Source organism: Myripristis murdjan, chromosome 19 (genome assembly GCF_902150065.1).
Source record: "Myripristis murdjan chromosome 19, fMyrMur1.1, whole genome shotgun sequence".
Taxonomy (NCBI): domain Eukaryota; kingdom Metazoa; phylum Chordata; class Actinopteri; order Holocentriformes; family Holocentridae; genus Myripristis; species Myripristis murdjan.
Genome location: NC_043998.1, coordinates 3,790,593 through 3,812,486, shown reverse-complemented (window position 1 = coordinate 3,812,486; position 21,894 = coordinate 3,790,593). Strand labels below are relative to the sequence as shown.

The following is a 21,894-nucleotide window of genomic DNA, read 5'->3' as shown; positions in this document are numbered from 1 at the left end:
GCGCGTTTGGTGTGTGCAGGCCAGCCGGGGACTGGGGTTTTTGGCTTTAGAACGATATGGGCCCAGACTTGACCGCCACCCACCGACACAAAAATCTCCCGGATTTTACTAGTCAAATGTTGACAGGTATGGCACCTTTAACTGAAGTCGAACGCTTACTTGGAGCAAAGCGAACATGACAAAACGGCTGCAGAGGGGAGGAATACCACGTGCTTTATCACCAGTGAGGTCAGCCAGATCCACCAGACAGACTCAGCGACATGATAAAACAATTATATACTGAGAAATGAAAAAAAAAAAAAAAAATGCTCCGCAGGGTTCTAGTCATCTTCTGCCACCCACTGGGAGTCACTCCCCTCGTCCCCGCGGGGGTCTCTGGACCTGCGGCTCTGTATGATGGCCAACTGAACAGAACGAGTCAGGGCTAAGCAAACCAGCGGGGGGAGAGATTACCAGCGGGCAGCAAGGCCTCATGGGAAATGCAGTGCTACAGAGGAGGAGGAGGAGGAGGAGGAGGAGGAGGAGGAGGAGGAACAAAGAGCGCCGTCGGTAACAAGGTGGAGGCTGGCCAGAATCTGTGTGTCAGGGCAAAATGTGTGATTGTGTGCTGGTTTACGTATTTATGGAGAGAAAGAGAGAGAGAGAGTGTGTGTGTGTGTGTGTGTGTGTGTGTGAATTGATCAGCTGGCTTTGTTTTATATGTCATTGGATGCGTAATTGTACTTATGTGTCATGTGTGTGTGTCATGGACAGAGGCTGGTGGAAGTCAGCAGCTGGCCTGGCTGTGAGCGTCTCAGAGGGATGAATAAAGGGCCGGCCACCACACACACACACACACACACATCCACCTGACCGCCTGATAGGCTCTCTCTCTCTCACACACACACACACACACAACAGACACACACAAGATACACAGATCTGTGCTGGCACACGTACCTCGACACATTTTACAGCTCCTCCACTGTCCATCCAACACACACATATATACTTACACACACACACACACACACACACACACACACCGAGTATGAGGGCCAGGCCAGTGTGCTAAATAAAGACAGACAGTAGAACAGATTTTCACACCCAGCGGGGCCATTAGCAGCTCAGTTAGACCACCAACAACCTCCCATCCTCATCAGCATCATGAACACACCCACACACACACACACACACACACACACACAAACCTGCCATCACACAATCACACAAACATAAACACAAACGTGAAACCAGACATAAACAGAAACACCAGTGCGCTCTCTCCTGTCCCCTCACACACACACACACTCACACACACACACACACAGTCACATTTACATTCATATGCACTATAATGCGCATACTCATTATGCATTTCTGACCAGTACGTTGTTGGCTGTGTATGTCAGCGATAATGAGCCAGGTTTGCACTTCAGTTCGGTTCCACAGTGAATGCGAAAGTCGTAGGTGTGCACCTGTACAGTACATACTGTGTGTGTGTGTGTGTGTGTGTGTGAGAGAGAGAGAGAGAGAGAGAGTATATGTACGTGTGGGGCCCTCGGGCTGCAGCTGAAATATGCATGCCGTGCCCAGGAGCGCTGCCCTCCTGAGGATTGGGCTGGGAGGGAGGTTGCTGTACTGGCTGCCGCCGAAGCACCGCGGCCTTCTGGGAGCTGGAAAGTAGCCCGGCGTGCGCGTCTCCTGCCTGCGACTGTCAGTCTGCGAACACCCGGCAATCTGGCTCGCACCACGCTCGCCGAAGCTGTGAAAACACTTCATCTGTAAAGCACTTATGCTGAGTTTTGAGCCGTATTGAGAAGAACTCCAAAGGTGCGTTTATTGACCAGACATGGCGTTGCTCTTGATGAAAATCACAAGAGGCTATTTTCCCCGCAATAAACAAGTTACATAAGTTATTAAAGTGGTCAGATTTATTATCCAGCAAATACACAGTGTCACTGCACAGTAGGAATATGCAATCTATGTGTCTATATCTGTATGTATCTATAGATGGATAATTAGATGGGCAGATACATATACACACTTAGATAGCACCTGCAGATTTCATGATAAAAAATGCAGACAAGCTATCAAGCGACGCACTCAAACAGCCTTTATTTTAGTTGACACGTGCATTATCCAACCTGAATTGAACACCTGCATGGCGTGGCGGTGCATCTGCGGCGTTAAAACACAGTGGTAACCAGATCCGCTCATTAGGAGTGATTGAGCGGCAGTCAGAAAGCGATGCATTCAACAGACTGAGAGTGATTGCGGCGCGGAACAGCTCGCCGCCACCGGCACCGTTTACCACGGCGGGCGCACACAAAGCCGAAAACATGAAAACAAAGAGTTAATCACAAAAGATGCACTCGCAGCCACTTATTACGGCTAAATTGCTCCGGACAAACATAAAAAAAAAAAAAAAAAAAAAAAAAAAAAAATCTCTATCACTGCTCAGGACATTTTTTTTTTTTTTTTTTTTTTTTTAAGTATTAACATGTGTATTAACCAAAAAAAATAAACAAGGACACAAATTATCTAACAATGGCCTTGTTCCTGTGCATTAAACCTTTGTATCAACCCATTGACTTGTATTGTAAGTCCGCAGTATTGCTGGGTAGGTGATGAAAATCTCCTGTATACACAATGTATTTACAGCTATGTATCATATTTTCATGAATTTATTTTATTTGGTGTGAATAGTGTGAGCGCACGATGCGTGTGGGAGACTGTTCAGTACCCACACAGTAATATTGTGTACTTAGCCAACTTTTCCATGGGTTGATACACAGGTTGAAGACACAGGATGGAGGTCATTTTTAAGTAAAGTGTTATGTCCTTGTCTTGTTTTTGATAACTTAAAGTGAGGTCTAAATATTTTTTTTTTTTTTTTTGCGTGTTGAAAGATAGATAGATTGATAGATAGGTACTTTATTCATCCCCTCAGGGAAATTCTCTGTGTCACATAGCTCGTAGTACACACAATAAATATACCATACATATACCATAGAGGACAAACAATACATACACCATATACCATATTAAAAAAAAAAAAAAAAAAAAAAAAAAAAAGGCAGCCACTCACTCAATCAGACAGAGAATACAAATGTGAGCCTGATATTGTAAAAAACTGTAAAACTGTATAAGGTGCATAGAAAAAAGGGTTTGATCCTTTTCAGTGATTTGTATTTTCTTTTTTCTTTTCTTTTTTTTTTTTTTTTTGATAGATGTGTCGCGGTGTGACGTTGGGGCGTAAAGACTAATCGAGTGGGTAATGATGGCGAATGCCGAGGCTTGTTTTGACCTTTGTAAGGAGAGCACTTGCAGGGAAGGAGGAGAAATGTCTCCTGTTATTTTAGAAATGAATTCTCAAAGTTCTTTTCAATTATGAATGCTCACCCCAGGGCAAGCATTTGTACCTGGCACTGTTCTCATTAATGAGAGAGCAGATTTAATTGACTGTGTACTGCAGACTGGGTTCAGAGTGTCTGCCTGACACACTAACACGCACACACTAACACACTCACACACACTCACAGGCAGACGTAGACTAACACACGTGCACACACACACATCCTGCACAGTGTTGAGGCGACCTGGACGGGGCTCCAGGGATCATCCTCTGGCATGAGTTGTGCTGTATGCAGATGAGCACCTCTATCGCACAGTAATTGCTTTGTATTGCAGCGGCACTGCGCAGCCACATGCTGGAACCTTGAGTGGAGGCTGGCCCGTCTCGCGGTGCATTCATGGGACTGTTCACACTCATTCGAAGTGCATGAGAACATATTGCCCTTGGCACAGCTCTCATTGTTTCTCTGTGTTTCATGTTACGGCGGTGGCATAAGGCGGGGTATACGCTCCCCCTGCGGGACGTTGCTTTCATGATTAAATAAGCCTCATTTGTCATCAGTTCTTTGTAGTTTAAAGAATGCAATATGGATTTTTTTTTTTTTTTTTTTTTTTTTTTTTGCATCACTTCTTTTGCACGCCGTACTTTGCAAAGGTGCAGGGGAAGCTATTTTCAGAATGCAATACATTACTTATTACTCCTCATGAAAAGTAGTGTGATTAGATTATGTCATGACTTTCCATACATAGTACATCTTTATATCACTCATTACAATCATCATTCATCACTTGTGAGTCACTAGAAGTGTGTGTTGGTGTGTGTCCACCCTTTGTCTGGATTTTCTTGATTTGCTGAGCTCGTGACTCTTCTTAGCATCGGCCTTTGGGCAGACAGATAAATAAAGTCTCAGATTTGGGACTCAGGTAGAGCCTAATGCCTACAAGCTTAGTGGTGACACTCTAAGCTTCTTATTAAAACAGTGACAATAATTAAATTAAGTATTAACCACCATAAGCCAAAACACTAACATTTAACAATGTAAGGAAGAGACTGCAGTGCTCAGTAAGTATTCATGGAAAATGAAGTCATTATTACCAAGAAAAGTTTGTTTATGTTGGGAGAATTGATGCACAGCCAACAGTAACACATTCTGTTTTCACAAGAAAATTAAAAAAAAAAAAAAAAATAATAAATTTGTGGCTCTTGACGTTGATTCATTTAAAAAAAAAAAAGGAATTATGAAAAAAAAAAAAACTTTGTGGCTCTTGATGTTGATTCATTTAAAAAAAAAAAAAGGAATTATGAAAAAAAAAAAAAAAACTTTGTGGCTCTTGACGTTGATTCATTTAAAAAAAAAAGGAATTATGAAAAAAAAAAAACTTTGTGGCTCTTGACGTTGATTCATTTAAAAAAAAAAAAGGAATTATGAAAAAAAAAAAAAAAACTTTGTCGCTCTTGACGTTGATTCATTAAAAAAAAAAAAAAAAATGTGTTTGGGAGTCCAGCCTTACCTGGTAGGTTGTTGGTGACTTTGCCAGAACAATATTCAATAAGTTGGTTTACAACAACACAACAGGTTGGATTAGTTCAGCTCACATCAAATTAGCTAATATTAACATTAGCCTGAGATAGGCTATGAACTAGCTCCCAATAATTTTTAAATAGCTTTAGCAGCACGCAGATGGTGTTAATTAATTATCTGCCTCCCCCTTCATCGCTGCTGCGATCAGCGCACACCGTGACAGAGAGATCCACCGGACAGCCAGGTGGCTGCTTTGTCATGATGGAAGTTTTAATAAAGTTATTTAAGCAAACTCTTCTGCTTAAAAGGTCCCACAAAAGCTGTTGCCGGTTCTGCCCATTGAATTCCTGTGGTTATAATATTACATAACCTGTTGTGTTATATAATCTGGTCCCCCAAATAATGGTAAGATGCATGGCTTTTGGTTACGGGATGGTTGCATCATGATTATGTGCATCTAGGTGATGAAAGCCATGATGATGTCAGTACTCCAGCTGGGGTCTCTGTGCTGCACACCTTCACATTCTCTCGGTGGCAAATAAACAAGCAAATCTCATCTCAAACCATTGTTTCATTCATTTACTGAAAGCTGCGACTGTAACTAACAAATCTGTTGGCCCTGTTGGACTTCTCATCACAGCCTGTGTGTGGCCGCACTCAAAAATTTGACATTCCTCGGCCATTCTGGGCTCACTCAACTCGCAATTACGGCATTTCTGACTGCACTTGAAGGCACCTTCAAGCCACGACGTGTCCTCACATGCCCCCGGGCGCTCCTCCTCCGCAGACTGCTCATTCCACAGTTTGATACCATCACGGTGGGACTAACGGGCCAGTCTGCCGAGCTCTCACGGACTTCCTAATGAGAGAGGCGATTGGAGATACTCATCAGTGATCAATGCATTCTGTGACCCAGCGCGGAACAGGGTGCCGTTTGCCTCTCCGCGTGGGCGCACGGGCATGTATGAGTGGTCTGTGTGCATGTGCATGTGTGTCTGTTGTCACCCCCCTCTCTCTGTTTCTGTTACATGGCTCTCTCTCCCCCCCGCCTCTCTTATCTCGCCATCACAGATAAAAGCCCAGTGCACATCACCGGGGAACAATTAGTCCCGGCCATCTCATCAAATTGGTATTGCGCGTCTCAATCTCTCTCATTTTCACTGTCTCTCCTCCTCCTGTGGTACCAGGCGCAGCATTAACCCACACTGCATCGGGGAGGTGCCCAGGCATCCCTCCTTAAAAAAAAAAAAAACGCCCCAGACTCATCTATTTTACATATATTACATCTCTATTTTGGATCCTCTAAGCCCTGCTCCCGTGGTGCTGCTCTCTCATCCCTTATTTTTAGGCTTTTACACCTACATGGCTCAGCCTCTGTGTCCTGTTTTCTCCTTTTTTTTTTTTTTTTTTTTTTTTTTGGTTGACTGTCTTCCTCATACTGACAGCAGCTTCATTTCACAGTGTGCCTCTCTGATGAGCTCTCTCTGTTCGGGCTCCACTTTGTATGCTTTTGCTGTGTGGGGAGGCTTTGTTTCGCGCCTGCCGGGCTTAAGGGAGAGGATTTTACCTCGATGCGTAACAGTAAGGAGTGGATGCTGAACGTTAGCTGGATCAGATAGATCGATACTGCACAATATTACACCGAGTCTCGCCAGTCTACTTGGATTTGCGCTAAATATTTATTCATAGGGGCCGGCCTGCAAGTTTGTGCGCTCAAGCTGTCGGGAAAGTCAGAAGGCAGGCCACAAATATGCTGATCATAAATATGCATGCATCAAGGAAGAGCAGGAAATTATAAATATTCATCGGTGAGTTTATGTGTCATGAACCCTTTTGCACCCTGTCATGCACTTTTGAACTACAAAGAGAAATACAAACAAGGGTGTGATTTCCCTCGCTTTTCTTCATTATGCATCCTCTTCAGCACCGTGCTTTATTACCCTAAGATCTCTTATTTTTATGATGACAGTGTTTGTGTAGTTATTATTTATAAATTTCTCAACATTATGAGTTTAAGTGATTTTTCAGTCTGTTTTGATATTTCCTTTTTTTGATATTTTTTCCCTGTGTGCTTGCCTGCAATGAAATGTTTAGTCATCACCCTCCGACACAGTTTATTTTCAACCGGAGTGTAAGAAAATAGAATTAAATATGCAACCGTCTTTAGTTTGCTTGTTTGTTTTACAACTGCGAGTTCCACGCGCGGAAACACGGCGCAAGAGACGTCGGGATTGCCGTCGAGGCTGTTTCATTAATCACGCTCTCGAACCGATCTGACAGCACAAGCACTGCCATCTAAAAAACACTTCACCGTTTAGCCATATGATAAGACGCGGCTGTTTAACCCTTTATAGGGCAAGTGACTATTTTTGGTCATTTCAGAAATTTTACATATCAGGCCCGTCCCCTGTCTCAGTTAGTTCAATAATCATTTGGTCTTCACCCAGCCAATCAGCAAAGATCGCTCTACATCCCAGGTCACATGATTGTGGCATTTGACCAATCTCATTGGCTTTGATTTTCTATAGAGTGGTGAAGTCCCGCCCCTTCCGGTGGGCCCCCATGGGACCTTTCGGAGCGAAAAAAAATGAATGGTGTTCAATGGACAGAAAATAATTATTTTCTGGTCCCCCCGTCGTTATGCCATGGATTACACAAATGTTGTTTATAGGCTTAAATAACAAAGTTTCATGTCAAGAGTTTGACTGTTCATTGTGCCATTGTTCAGTTAAATGCTGTTGAGAAAACACATTTAGAAAGACTACATGCTGTGTCGCGTATGTGACGTCACGTCATCGCCGTTTCCCTCCATCCAGATTCAAGTCAAGATGCCGGTGTGTTTTGTTCCCGATTGTCCGCGTCTCCGAGGGCCGACGGAGCGCCGGGCCGGGCGGGAGGGCGAGCGGACCCCGCCGCCGGGCGGAAAAACTCAGAACCTCCAAAAACTCAGAACCTCAAAAACTCAGAACCTCACAAACTCAGCGCGGAGCAGAGAAATGGCCATGTCTGTTGTAGGCTTCCAGTGCGGGTGGTGACGTATATCATTCACACCGAGAGCAGCGAAGAGTTGTAGTTCACAAAGCGGGCTCACACAAAACCTAACATAATTAATATTCTTCGCGCTAAATTGTAGTCTTCTTTGCGTGAAAAATTATCTTTAAATATCACAAACAACATATGTGAAATCCATGGCACAATTCAAACGGGACCAGAAAATAATTTTTATCTCCCCATTGGATCGCATTCATAATTTTTTGCTTTTGAGGACCCATGTACCGGAAGTGGGTGGGCGGGACTTCAGCACTCTATAGGAAAATGAAAATTTTAGAAAAATTTTAGAAAAGTAATAAAGTCCTGTCATGTTCACTAATAACAGTCTAGGGTTGTTTTCTTTTAAATTTCAAAGTATTTCAACAAGTGCTCTATAAAGGGTTAAACGAGACGGGGTGGTAGAAATCGGGATGTCTGGAGAAAGCAGGGGTGCCACCCCGGCACATGAATTAAAAAACCAACACTTCCACGAGGCTGAGAACTGAACATGATTGAAAGTGAAATACGCCTCGAAATCGTCTTTTGTACGTCCATTCTCTCTCTTCCTCCCTCCATCCACCCCATTTCGTCCCGCTCGTTCCTTCACTCTTATCTGTCTACCTCCAGTGGATTTGTGCGGCCAAAATAGGAGAGCAAAATATCAGCACTATAGATCATTCTGACAGTTTAATTTCAATGCTTGATTATCAGTCAATTTGATAATTATATTATCCAACCATCCAATTAATTTGTTCTATATTTACAATGATCATCAAGTAAGCTCTCCGTTTTGGCGTCATTTATCAGGGGTGAGATATTGAAGCCACGAGGGACCTTGACAGTTTATGTGTGGGCCCGCCTGATTGAGATGTGAAATTATCGTGTGTGTGTGTGTGTGTGTTGGGTATATGCAGCGCCATACTATACCAGCATAGGTGCGGTTCCTCAATTTATTTCTTCACACTCGACAGAACACGTTCAAGAAACACACACGGAGGGGAGCGAAAGACAGAGCGAAACGGAGAGGAGGCGAGAGAATGATGAAAGGATTTCATGCCTCCTCCTTGGCTTTTCTCCCGTCCCGTCTATTCTGTCTAGCTTGGGGAAAGTGGTACGCCACGCCGATGAGTTTACTCACACACACACACACACACACACACAGGAGGAGATGCAGGACTGATCCTCCATGACGCGATGCCTCCGCTTCCTCCTCCCTCTCTGCCAGACATCTCTTGCACTCCCAAAGCGAGATCAGATCATCAGGCACATGCAGCGATGCACCGCAGATTACCTGGCTTTGAATCTGACACATTCACACAGGCCGATCCATCTGGAGTGCGGCAGCTTGGTGTTTGCATGTCGCTAATCGCAGCACATACTGAAGAGTTTGCTTTGTCTTAGGTGAGATCCGAGCATCTGACCATGTACAGTCTGCCATGTAGGAGGATGAGGGCTCAGCATCAACTGCTGCCTCCTCGCTCCACCACTCATTTAATGGCTTACAGAAGCCTGGCAACTTCATATTTGCTCAACCTTTTACCTTCGCTGGATAAAAAAAAATGTACACAAAATGAATTTGTTCTGTCTCTCCTCCCTCAAGCTCTTTATTCATTCTTTTATCCTTTGTTCTGTGTGCATGGGATCATGGATGTGTGGGGTTTGAGAGGTTTTTTTGTTTTTGTTTTTTTTTGTTTTTTTGGCTTTGAGGGTTCTCTCTCGCGCTGGTTTACAAGCTCGACGTTTCATTAAAAGAGCATCAAAAGCCATAAGTCTGTCCTTTGTTCTCTGTTTGCGCAGATGACGTGCCGCCGTACTTCAAGACGGAGCCGGTGCGCAGCCAGCTCCATCTGGAGCGCAACAGGCTGGTGCTGACCTGCATGGCCGAGGGCAGCTGGCCGCTGGAGTTCAAGTGGATCCACAACAGCACCGAGCTCACCCGCTTCTCCCTGGAGTACAGGTGAGGCCGGGCGGGACACCGGGGACACCTGCAGGAACACAGTGCTCGAGATGGGACCAAACTCTGAAGTTTCTCCAACAAAAAGGGGTCATAGCATTTTTGAAAATTTTAGAAAACAAGCCTTGTCACAACAGATTATGATACTTGATTTGATGATAATGATTTTTTTTTTTTTTTTTTTGGCATTTCTGGCTTATTAGACAGTGACAGTGGAGAGACACAGGAAGGACAGGGCAGAGGGAGGGGATGACATGTGGCTGCAGCTCAGCCGTAGTTGTATGTGGTACACACTCTTCATGGTGAGCCACCAGGGTGCCCCAGTCTAATGCACTTGTTGTTTTGCTCATATTGTCAGATAGGTAACATTAAAGTAAAGTGCAGCAGCTGGTCACACACGGCTGACGCCACGTCACCACCACCCCTGTCCACCACAGCAGCTTCTCGCGCATTCAGCTATTTGAATGCTTTATTGCAGTGGAACAGGTTTGATAGAAATGCAAATGAGCAGGAGATAGATAGATAGATTTTTTATTGTCATTGCACAATCATATACGTATAATAATGCAACGAAATTAGGGCTCAGTCCTTTCGGTGCAGGGGAGAATAGAAAGCATCGTGCATCTTGCTAGTTGAATAGCCAAGTCCAGTAATAGATGGCTGCAGCCATGTCTCTGATATCAGAGAAAATGCAACAGTCACGGAAACACTTGTTGGATGTCCAAGCACAGTTCGTAATCCCGTGTTCGCCATGGACCTGGTGCTGGAAAATGCTGGGAGGCGGCGGCCCAAAGGGCTGTCCTTTCAGCCGTGTCAACGCGCCGGCCCTGCAGCCTCGGCGTCCTCCGGAATGTCCTGGCAGCGATGAAAGTCCGGTGAAATTGGCATCCCGCAGCGCAATCCCAAGCTCAAAAGGTCCTGATAACTGTTGTTTCCTTTGCTTGTTTACGTTTCCTCCTGGACTTGTCACTGGGAAGAACTATCCACGGAGACCCCGGTGTTCTAACGGCGTCCTCCGGAATGTCCTGGTAGCGATGAAAGTCCGGTGAAATTGGTACCTCGCAGCACAATCCCAAGCTCAGCTGTAGCCGCTGCGTCTATGCGTGCTGCCATGGATGCAGATGCAGATGCAGGTACAGCTGCAGAACAGAGCACATGAAGCAGAGCAGAACGTGTGAGTTAACCTGCTTGAAGTAATGGCATGTAATTACTCTGACAGCTGTTGTAGTTTCAGTCAAGCGGGGCCTTTCTTCTGTGTGACGTTTGCATGTTCTCCCCGTGATTGCGTGGGTTCCCCTCTGGGTGCTTCAGTTTCCCCCACCATCAAAGACATGTATGTTAGGTTAATTCTCCCATCAGTGCCCTTGACCCAGGCACTGGCTTAGAACTGGAGTTGGTCCCTGGGCGGACGTATGTAATAGCTAGGATGGATTAAATGCAGAGGACAAGTTTCCCCGCGGGGATCAATAAAAGATAACTAACTAACTTGTTGGCAACATACTTTATAAAGCACACAACAAGTTAAAATTCACAGCTGACGTGTTGAAGAGCGTAATTTCTGTCATCGAACAAAATGACAGACTCTTTTAGGCAAATGTTAACCACAGACTTTTTTTTCTCTGCATGAATCGAAAACCCCACAGGGAAAAAAACAAACAAAAAAAAAAAAACAGGGAGCCCACAGTTCAAACATGATAACCCACCTCAAACTGTTACACTATTATAGACTGATCAGTTCAACAAGTGTAGGCCTGCACAGTTACACACAGTTACATTTGTAGTCCAACAAAAAATGGCAAAACAACCTGTCTTAGTTTCATTATTAAATGTGAGATAGCATCTCTCTCTCTCTCTCTCTCTCTCTCTCTCTCTCTCTCTCTCTCTCTCCCTCGCGTGGCTCCCATGACCTCCATCACTCTCTCTGGAGACACAAAGAGTGAGGAAGAGGCGGGTGTGAATGAGGGTGAGGGCAGGAGATAAAGTGCCTTTAATGTTAACTGGAAGATCCTAATCATGTCGCAAACATTGGCCTTATCTCAGGGAGCGGTGTGTCCACTCCAAACGTGTGTGTGTGTGTGTGTGTGTGTGTGTGTGTGTGTGTGTGCAGCGGTGCAAATGAAACACTACAGCATGGAATGAAAGGTAGCTGACACCCACTTCATTGATCTGGGATGAGTTTATGTGTGTGTGTGTGTGTGTGTGAGAGAGAGAGAGAGAGAGAGAGAGAGAGAGACATTCAAAGTGTACACACTGTATGCATGCAATATATTTGTACATGAATGAAGGAATTACTGTGTGTTGTGAGGAGCTGTGTGTCTTTTGTGCATGTGAGAATGCATACATGTCTATGTATGTGTGTGCAGGTCTCTCTGTCTTTGTGTGTGTGTGTGTGTGTGTGTGTGTGTAGAAAGCAAGGGGTGAACAACAGGCCAGCAGCAGCCTTGTTGATGGCACTGGGCCTTTCTCCCTCCAGTCTCCCGAGGCAGATAAGAACAGAGTGAGAACAGTGGTGTTGAGAGGGCAGGGGACTGTCAGAACAATGGAGCGGGACGGGCCGCATGTGGGACTCACACTGTCTGCCACCGCCTCGGGCCCCGGGACGGCGCTATTGGGTGTGGGGATGAGCGATCGAGCGATAGAGCGGGTTATTAAGCAAGTAGTCACGCGCAAATTAGTGTGGGTTTTCTCCCGCACTCGAAGCGGGCCTACGCAGCGTTTCCCACAGGTTGGTGATTTGGAGCGTCGTGGCTAACAGGCGCAATATTCCACTCTATGCACGACACGCTTGTTAACACTGGAGCCGTTTTACACATCTCAGATTAAAACGTGTCAAAAACTGACTGACACATGCACACGTCGGAAGCAAATTATAGAATTCGATGTTTCACCGTCACTTTCACAGATTCAGTGCACTGCTGCTATGCTTTGCCGCGACGATGGCAGGGGCATTTTGGGTGGCAAGCGTTCCACACTGCAAAAACGCAAAATCTTACCGAGATTATTTGTCTTATTTCATTGGCAAAATTTATATTGAAAATTAGCTAGAAACAAGAAACAAATTTTGCCAATGAAACAAGCAAATTTTCACTTGTTTCAAGCAAATTTTCACTTGAAACAAGAGACAATCAATTTACTTCTGAGGTGATCATGTCTTATTTTAAGTGTAATGAGATATTTTGACTAGTAATAAGACAGTTTTGACTTGAAATAAGACAAATAATCTTGGTAAGATTTTGAGTTTTTGCAGTGCAGGAGTTTGAATTCTGTTCCTTTTGCCAAATGCAGCGTTACACGATGGTTCGTTTGAGTATTTCCTACTTTTGGATGGCCGTGAAAATCTCCCGGTTGAATCATCAGTGCAAAAAAAAAAAATAAGAACAAATGAGCTCCCACAGAGCATCGCATCAAGAAACAGCCAATCGGCACGTTTCCAGTGCTGTTGAGTTATGAGGCTTTGAGTCAATTAGACATTATTCGATTGTTTCAACAGCTGTTGTGCAGTATTTTGGTCCTGATTGCAGCCATTGATCAGGCATCTTCACCATGGTAACGGTCAGTGGGGCTCATGAGTTGTATTGGACTTACCAAATCAATTATTCGTCATGTTGTGGGTCTAGCTAAAAGTATATACGAAGAGCTCATTTGCAAAAACAGATATCTCCATTTGAATTTATTAAACCTTTTTAAACTTTTTGGAATTTTATTAAAATTTACTTTATATTTATTTCTATTTTTTATATGTTTATTTAGCCTGGCATAATGTTTATTATCCTAAACCATGCTTTGCGTGTGTGTATGTATATGTGTGTGTGTACTCCAAGCAGTATCAGTGAAAAAGGTGTATTCATTTTAAGAATGGCTTTTATCTGTTTTTGTAAATGAACTCTTCATAAAAAAAAAAATAAAAAAAAACATTGTGGAAAATACTTCTGGAACCTGTGGCTTCACCCACTTTGCCACTCTATACGGCCTGTGAATTGACAAGTTGATGTGACATTACATTAGACACAGCAACACACATTGATTCAGATCAATTTCTATGACTCAATCGATCAAACTTGAGATATGTAGAACATTTCATAGGAGTGCAACCCAGTAGAAGAAGCAGAAGAAGAGATTGAAGAAGGAGAGGGAGAAGGAACCTTCATTTTACCAGAAGGTCCACAATGTGGTCCACAAGGTTCCACAGGATTAAAACATAACAGACGGGGACTGTGAGCAGGCACATCAGTGCAGATCATAAAAAAAAAAAAAAGGAATTCCTCATTGACATGGATTTTTATCGCTGCTTTGCCGCACCAGATGAGAGGAGATCATTAAAATATAGCTCATTATGAAAGTTACTCCGAGACCAGGGTGCTAAATAAATAGAAACCAGAATGAAGACAAATCCAACTCTATATATTGATCACCTTTTTATATTACGGTTGCTGTTCCGATGTCAGTACACCACAGGAACACTGCATTTGTGTCTCCTTTTAACTCTTTATAGGGCACTCGTTGAAATACTTTGAAATTCAAAAAAACAACCCTAGACTGTTATTAGTGAACATGACAGGACTTTATTACTTTTCTAAAATTTTTCTAAAATTTTCATTTTCCTATAGAAAATCAAAGCCATTGAGATTGGTCAAATGCCACAATCATGTGACCTGGGATGTAGAGTGACCTTTGCTGATTGGCTGGGTGAAGACCAAATGATTATTGAACTAACTGAGACAGGGGACGGGCCTGATATGTAACATTTCTGAAATTACCAAAAATAGTCACTTGCCCGATAAAGGGTTAAGTGTGGAAGAGAGTGTGAGCGCATGTGACTTTGTACATGTGCAAGTCTGAATTGTGCATGTCTTGTATGTGGGTGTGCATGTGTGTGTGTGTGTGTGTGGTTTTTGGCAGGGCAGGTATGCAGTCCCCCTCCGGTCGTCCTCTATCTGTGGCAGGAGAGTGTCTGAGCAGAGCAGATCCCCATATTAATGAGGTTACGGTAAAGGTCCCCGGTGCTGAGTGCTGCTTTAAATATTGACACCGTGCGACTTGACCTTGTGTCCTCAGGCAACCGGTCAATACCTGAGTGCGTGCGTGCCTATGTGTGTGTGTGTGTCTGGGCATTGCTATGCAGTGTGTAGGTGCAGCGTGGATGTGAGAGAGAGAGAGAGTGAGAGCACTAGAAGGTGAGAGAGAAGGAGTATTAGTGATCTGCTGTGGGCAGCGTCGTAGCGAGTGCCATGCAGGGGACAGAACCGGCTCAGCATTGATCGCTGTCAGATACCAGCAGCATCACTGTGGATACAAGTGCCAGACACACACACACACACACACACATAAACACACACGCTCAGACAAGTGCGCACACTATCTGTCCAGCATCTTGCTTTTTTCCCCCCAAATAATCGTTTAAAAGATTTATCTCTAAATTAAAACTCCACTTAATTAAGATCGAAGATAATATCCGATACAATTAAGGATTTTTGAAGTCATCAGCAAGCGAAATTATTCCTCCCACAATGCATTACATCTGTCGGGGCTATAAATACGCAGCACTTGTATAGCGCTGCTGCTTCCTCTACCACGTGACCAAAACCTCAGGGGCGAGTGCCTGGCATGCCACCAGTCCGTACCCTGCAGGTTAACCCAGAAACTTAATTACGGGAGTTAATTATTAGCCAAACCCCCGTAGTCAGTTTTGTTTGCTGGTCGGCGTTTGAATCGGAGCCAGCGGTGAACCTCTGACCGGCGTTGATAGTCTGTCGAGGCTGAATTCCGAAAGAGTGCGCGGTGAAATGGCACGTGTCACCGTAAAATGTAAACAAAGACTCCAGACTCTCAAAATGTGTTTATCTGCTGATTAAATGTCTCCGATTTGTTAAGTTAATTTGCTCCGCCGCACAATTGCAATATAAATATTTTCTTAATCAACACTGCCAATTGCAAAAAAAACAAAAAAAAACATACATATAAACAAAAAAGCAAACAAAGTAGGAGGTAAGATATAATTATCTGTCAGTTAGCATAATAGAGTGTCACATAAAGTATGCCTGTGATGACAGAGAGGCTCCAGGGCTTTGAAATTGCATGATAACATGATAGATAGATAGATAGATAGATAGATAGATAGATAGATAGATAGATAGATGGATAGATACTTTATTCATCCCGCAGGAAATTTGCAGTTTTTCAGCAGTATCCACAGATTACAGATTAAATAAATAAAAAAGATAAAAAAAATAAATACATAAATAAAAAAAAAAATAATAAAAAATAAAGAATAAGATCTAAGTACAACAGAATAAGATCTAAGTACAACCCAGTGTGCAAAAAACAATGTGCAACAAAAAAAACAGAAAAAAAAACGTGTGCATGGGTGTATAAAATGTGCATAGAGGTAGGTCAATGTGCAAATTTAGAAGAAATATACAGTATACACATGATAAATAGCAGTAAGCAATATAAATACTATAAACAAGGATTATAAAAAAATAGAAATATGAACAAATTTAAACAGAAGTATTAACAATTTAAACAGCAGTGGAAGATAACCTAACCATATGTAACTTTGTTGTATACAAAAGCTTTTATTTTTTTAAATGAGCTGATGGATGATTGACATGCGGGGGAGCCTGTGCGTGCGACGCGGTGACACGGTGTTTTATGGCCTTTACCCGGAGCGTGAATGAGATGAACGAGATGAAGTCCGTGCTCGTGTCTGCCCGCGGAGAGAGAGCGCCTGTGTTTGCTGACGTGTGTGTTAAGCCGCTTGAAGAGGCCGGCGAGAAACGGATTGCGCACGACCCCGAGTGCACGAGGTGACGGCGGCGGGATCAGGCCGCCGAGCCTCCACTTAATGTACTGGAACTGGTTAAACGGAGAAAAAGGAGGGGGGGGAAAATGAAAAATCGGAAGATACAGGTGAATTAAACTGTAGCCATATTTTCTCAAAAGCCATTCCCCTCTCTCTCTCTCTCTCTCTCTCTCTCTCTCTCTCTCTCTCTCTCGCTCTCCACGCTCCATCTCCATCTTCCCCTTTGCTCATCCTGTCTGCCTTGGTTTAAGCCAATAATCATATGTGAACCGCCACCCAACATCCATACCCATTTTTTTTTTTTTTTTTTTTTATTAACAGATATAATTTCATGGTGGCTCTGAACAAATTAACACAAGTTCAATCCAATAATATTCCATGTCTTGGGGGGGAGGGAGAGGCGATAAGCTCAGCTTTCTAACTAAATGGGAAGGAGGAAGAGCAAGAAGCAAAGTAGTTTCTGCGTGTGTGTGTGTGTGTGTGTGTGTGTGTGTGTGTGTGTGTGTGTGTGTGTGTGTGCAAGAAACGGTGAGTCTGCCACAGAGCTACACATATCATCACAACATGTTTTGTCAGTGTACGTGTTATTCCACTTTGAAAACACTTTTGTTCGAGGTAACACAAAATGTGGATTTTCAAACTCTCTTGAAAGTTGCTTACTCTTTTCAATATGTGCTTTGTGTGTGTGTGTGTGTGTGTGTGTGTGTGTGTATAAAAATACTCACACTCAACAACTCTGTATAAAATGTAGCCCACAGCATCAACAACGACTTTATTCATTAGAGCGAATCAGATGGACAAAATGCCCATCACAGTGAAACAACAAGCGTTCTCTCACTCTTTAGTTTACCTCTATTGTTATCCTGCGTGACTGCTCTCATTTACACCGAGGAGCCTCTGCACCGGGAAGGAAAAACCAAAAAGGGAACTAGACGGCGCTCAGCACACCTCAGCAAAACATCGTGCAGCTGTGAAGACGTCGTATGCCAGTTCCACATGTTGAATTTCCACCGGAAGTTTATCATTTCTTCATAACCAACTTGGAGATGCACACATTTTCATGACTGAATGGGACGTAAAACAAGCCGGTTCAAACTGTAACCATTTTAAGAGATAAGATAAGATAAGATATTCCTTTATTAGTCCCACGGTGGGGAAATTTCACGTATTACAGCAGCAAAGTGGATAGCAAGATACGAAGCATAATTTACACTATAAACAGTATAAACAGATAATAAGCACCAAAGAGCAATATAAACATTATAAACAAGGAATGTAGAAAAATACTATATGAATACTATATGAATACGGCCGGAATGACTGACTAACCCTCTTTTTGGCGAAATCGGTGTATAAAGTGAATCAAGTTTTCTTCTTTCTGAGACTAACCTTTCTCCAAAGTTTCATCCTAATCCTTTCCGAACTTTTCGAGAAATCCTGCTGGCAAACAAACAGATGGGACGGGGCAAAAAAACATAACCCCAGTCAAGCTCCACAACAAAGCTGACAAACACTTCCCTAATCCATAAATGATGGGAATTCACAAGGCATTGTTTAACCGAGTGGATGATTAATGGGATGATTGCATTTCATCGGTTTATGATCTCATTTCCGAAGGCGGGACCTACCTGGCTAAAAGAGTAGCAGCAGCGGATGCTTGGAGACAGTGGAGGCAGCAGACAGTGGAAAGAAAGAGTGAGGTAACAAGAGGCAGCGAGAGCGAGGGGCTGCATTTGGATCCCAGCATATCAGGAGCCGGCAGACCTTGATCATAGCCAGCCAACATCTCTCTCTGGATGACCTTAATGGATTCCCTTCTCTAACTAAAAACGTCCATTTTCTAGCTCCTCCGTAGCCCCCAGACACAATAGATTTTTTATTTCTTTTCCTCCATCTCGCTCTCTCGCACTCACTCTCCTCTTCTTGTCTCTCTCTGAGTGGAGTGAGTGAGTCAGAAAGTGCGAGCGAGAAAGCAACCGAGGGAAAGAGAGCCAGGGATAGGGCAGGCATTTTAGTGTGTGTGTGTGTGTGTGTGTGTGTGAACGCCGAGCGAGAATACACCGCTTGCTCCTCTAATGAGAGCATTATGATCCCTTCGTGCACAAGGACATCTGACCGCATTACCTCGACGGAACCCTCCACCTTTTACATTAAGATGATCCATCCGAGCGCTGAGTGTATGGCGCTTTATGTTTTCCTCCGCTGCTGAAGCCATGACCACGACCACGCTGGCACAGCATGGTATGCTTTTTGCGTGATGCTTTGCCCACAGTTTGATTTGGTATGGGCATGAAAGAAACACAGCGTCAAGGCTTCCAAACATATTTAGTGCTGACCTACATTCAAAGGGTGCTGGCAGGGGTACACTCAGCACTGGTTTCTGCAGGCTTTTCTCCGACACACACACACACACACACACACATACCCACACGTGCTCAATATTCCAAAGGAAAATCAAAGGCTTCTGATTTCACACTATAAGTGAAAATATACCACCTATACCACCAAATGGGCGCAGAAGTGGTGTAATCAAAAACAATCTTGCGCTCGCCGTGTGTCGGGACAAGTCTATAATGACGTCGAGGAGAAATTCGCCCCAAGAACCCCGCAAAGTGAGAACCGGTGTCAGAATCTATTACATGCTTCCTGGCATTAAAGTGTTCCTATGTGGTCAAAAGCACATCGCATCAGTAGTTTAGCCGCCGTTGCTCGTCAGCGTTACCCAGAGAGTTGCTGTGTACATCACGACGTGCAACTTTATGAAGCCAAATTGGCAAGGCGTGTGGGGGCTTCACGGGGATTAGGGTTGGAAAATTGGTCAAAAACAGTACGGGGAAAAGAAATTAAAAAATAGCCCGCTGTTGTCTTCGTTACATCAAAATACTGTCAATTTGTATTTGCCTTCAGATGGAACACCCTCGAATGCAGGCTGTCCTTCTGGGATCTATTATCTGCTATTGATTTTCAGTCATAAAAGCCACTTTAAGTCACAGTTACCTGCCGTTTTTCTACAAGGCGGGCGGAAAGAGAAGGTCATGTCCGACTTGAGAGGCACAGCAGGATCAGAATGAGGACTTTTAATCTACAGGAATTAGAAAACCTCTCTCTGTTTAATTCACTACACTTTGAATTGACAGCCTCTCAAAATATATAGTACGGCATCGATCCTCCGTGGATGGATGGCGTGGAGCTGCACTCAGACAAGCAGATTGTGTTTGATTGCTTTCATCGCATATTTGTCTGTAAAGATGGAGCTTGTGTAACACCAGGGACACTGTGGTTATAAAAATGAGATGGTGCACACGGGCGCCATGTTTGAAATAAACCCCCCCCCCCACCCAGGAGTAGGATCACGACCAACAAGACCAGAGCCATGTCTTTGAATGGGGAGTTGCCTAGAATAGCAAACATTGTAGTACAGGGTGACACAAAAATACGGGAACTTTGTAACAATCCAATAAAACCAAGAGTGATGGAAGAAAAATATTAGTAGTAATTAGTAAATCATAGTAATTGAAACCTTAAAACATACCATTTAAGAAACAATGATGGAATATTCATTTTTTAAAAATTGTGCTGCCACTTGCTCATGTCTGCCAATACGCACTTCAGAGATTCCCGTTTTTTTGGGTCACCCTGTATGTGTATTGTCATTTGCATTGCATATTTAGATACACTGTCAAATTGTAAACAACATAGAGTCATAAAATTTGTTCCAAATGAACGACTTTAGTGCCAGAGAAAAGCAATATATTTGACTCACCGAAGCTTGAACGCATACATTATCCTCACAGCAAGGGCCGGGCCACATTGACTTTTTTCCCAGCAGCCATCGCCGTAAGAGTGGATTGACTGGTATCGATCAACAACAGTCGTGCTGAGTTATGATCTTTTGCATGTTTTAACAAGCAAATTATTACATATTATAAAAAAAAAATATCCTAAGTGAAGCTTATAGGCATCTATTTTTTTTTATTACAAGTTGTAAAAGACTCGTTGCATTTTAAAATATTCAGTGACGGACGAGATTTTGGATCAGGTCTCAGCAGCTCCACAATTTGCTGTGATCATCTGAAAAAATGGCGTTGCTGTAGTTGTGCCGTAACTATAAAAAAAAAACAAAAACAAAAAAAAAACAACCGTGGCAGATTTCCAATGGAGGTCCGCCGGAGAACTGGCTTTGCAGAAATAATAACTAAACATGAAATATTGCATTGCTTTACGCCCTTTTTCACAATCATGTACGTGAAATGGCCCTGTGAGATGCTCATGATTTATGGGGATTAAGTCAGGGGTTGTCATCCTGTTTTGTCTGTTGTGTACGTGTGGGCCTGAAAAGCCCTTTGAGACTGTAAACATTGACATTTGGCACTAAATAAGCTTGAACCTGAACTATAAAAAAAATAAATTTTGTGAAAATAATAATAAAACTAAAAAAAAAAGGAAAACATATATATCAGAGAGAGAGAGAGAGAGAGCTACATGATCACATACATTTTACTCGTGACAGCTTCATATTGTGCTGTTCATGCCAGATTGATGATGCTTTACTGTGCTGTGACGTTTTCTGCATCAGTTATGACATAAATACATTGTGCTTTTGCGTATGATGATTTATGACGGCTCAAAATCGGCACGCTAAGTGTTGCAGGAGTTCATACTAGGTGCAGGTATAAAGTTGCCATGGGAACTTCCCCTCTGAAGTGCACCTCAATCATCTGCAGCCATGGATTATGTCGCCTTTCATCCCCTCTCTCAGTCTTCCTCTTCCTCTATCCCTCCATCTCTCCGTTCCTCCGTCACTGTCATCATCCTTCTCTCCCTCCATCCCTCCCCCTCGATCCCGGTTTGTATCCCCACCCTTCTCCCTCCCGCTCTCCTCTGCTCCTCCATCCCTCTCTTCGTCGTTCTCTCCGTCCGATCCCTTTTTTTCTTGACGGGGGCTAATTAAAGGGGACCTGATGGAGTGCGCTGTCCGCAGGAACATCAATCAATCTCTGTCCAACACAGCGAGCCCCCGCCGACTCCCCCCAACCTGCTCCCAGCACACTCAGCGACGCAAAGGTTAATTGTATTCATTATATAAGGGACAGAAGGAGAGAGAGAGAGAGTTTGAATGAACTGAGGGCGAGAGTGGCAGAGAGAGAGTGAGCGAGAGACAGAGAGAGAGAGGGAGGAAGAGGATACTCTCTAAAGTCACCCTGGAGGTTCCGGCTCTAGAGTGAGGGGTGAATTCTCATCTGGCCTCT

General features: G+C 43.6%; 1 protein-coding gene across 5 annotated transcripts in view; it reads left to right on the top strand.

The window, feature by feature from the left end:
- The window catches only part of sdk2b (sidekick cell adhesion molecule 2b), a 294,802-nt gene that overhangs the window by 189,406 nt on the left and 83,502 nt on the right, over positions 1-21,894 (top strand). For all 5 annotated transcript variants that reach the window (XM_030077788.1, XM_030077787.1, XM_030077786.1 and 2 more), the window contains exon 2: positions 9,687-9,846. In XM_030077788.1, coding sequence (XP_029933648.1) covers positions 9,687-9,846 — 160 coding nt within the window. The remainder of the gene's footprint in view (positions 1-9,686; positions 9,847-21,894) is intronic.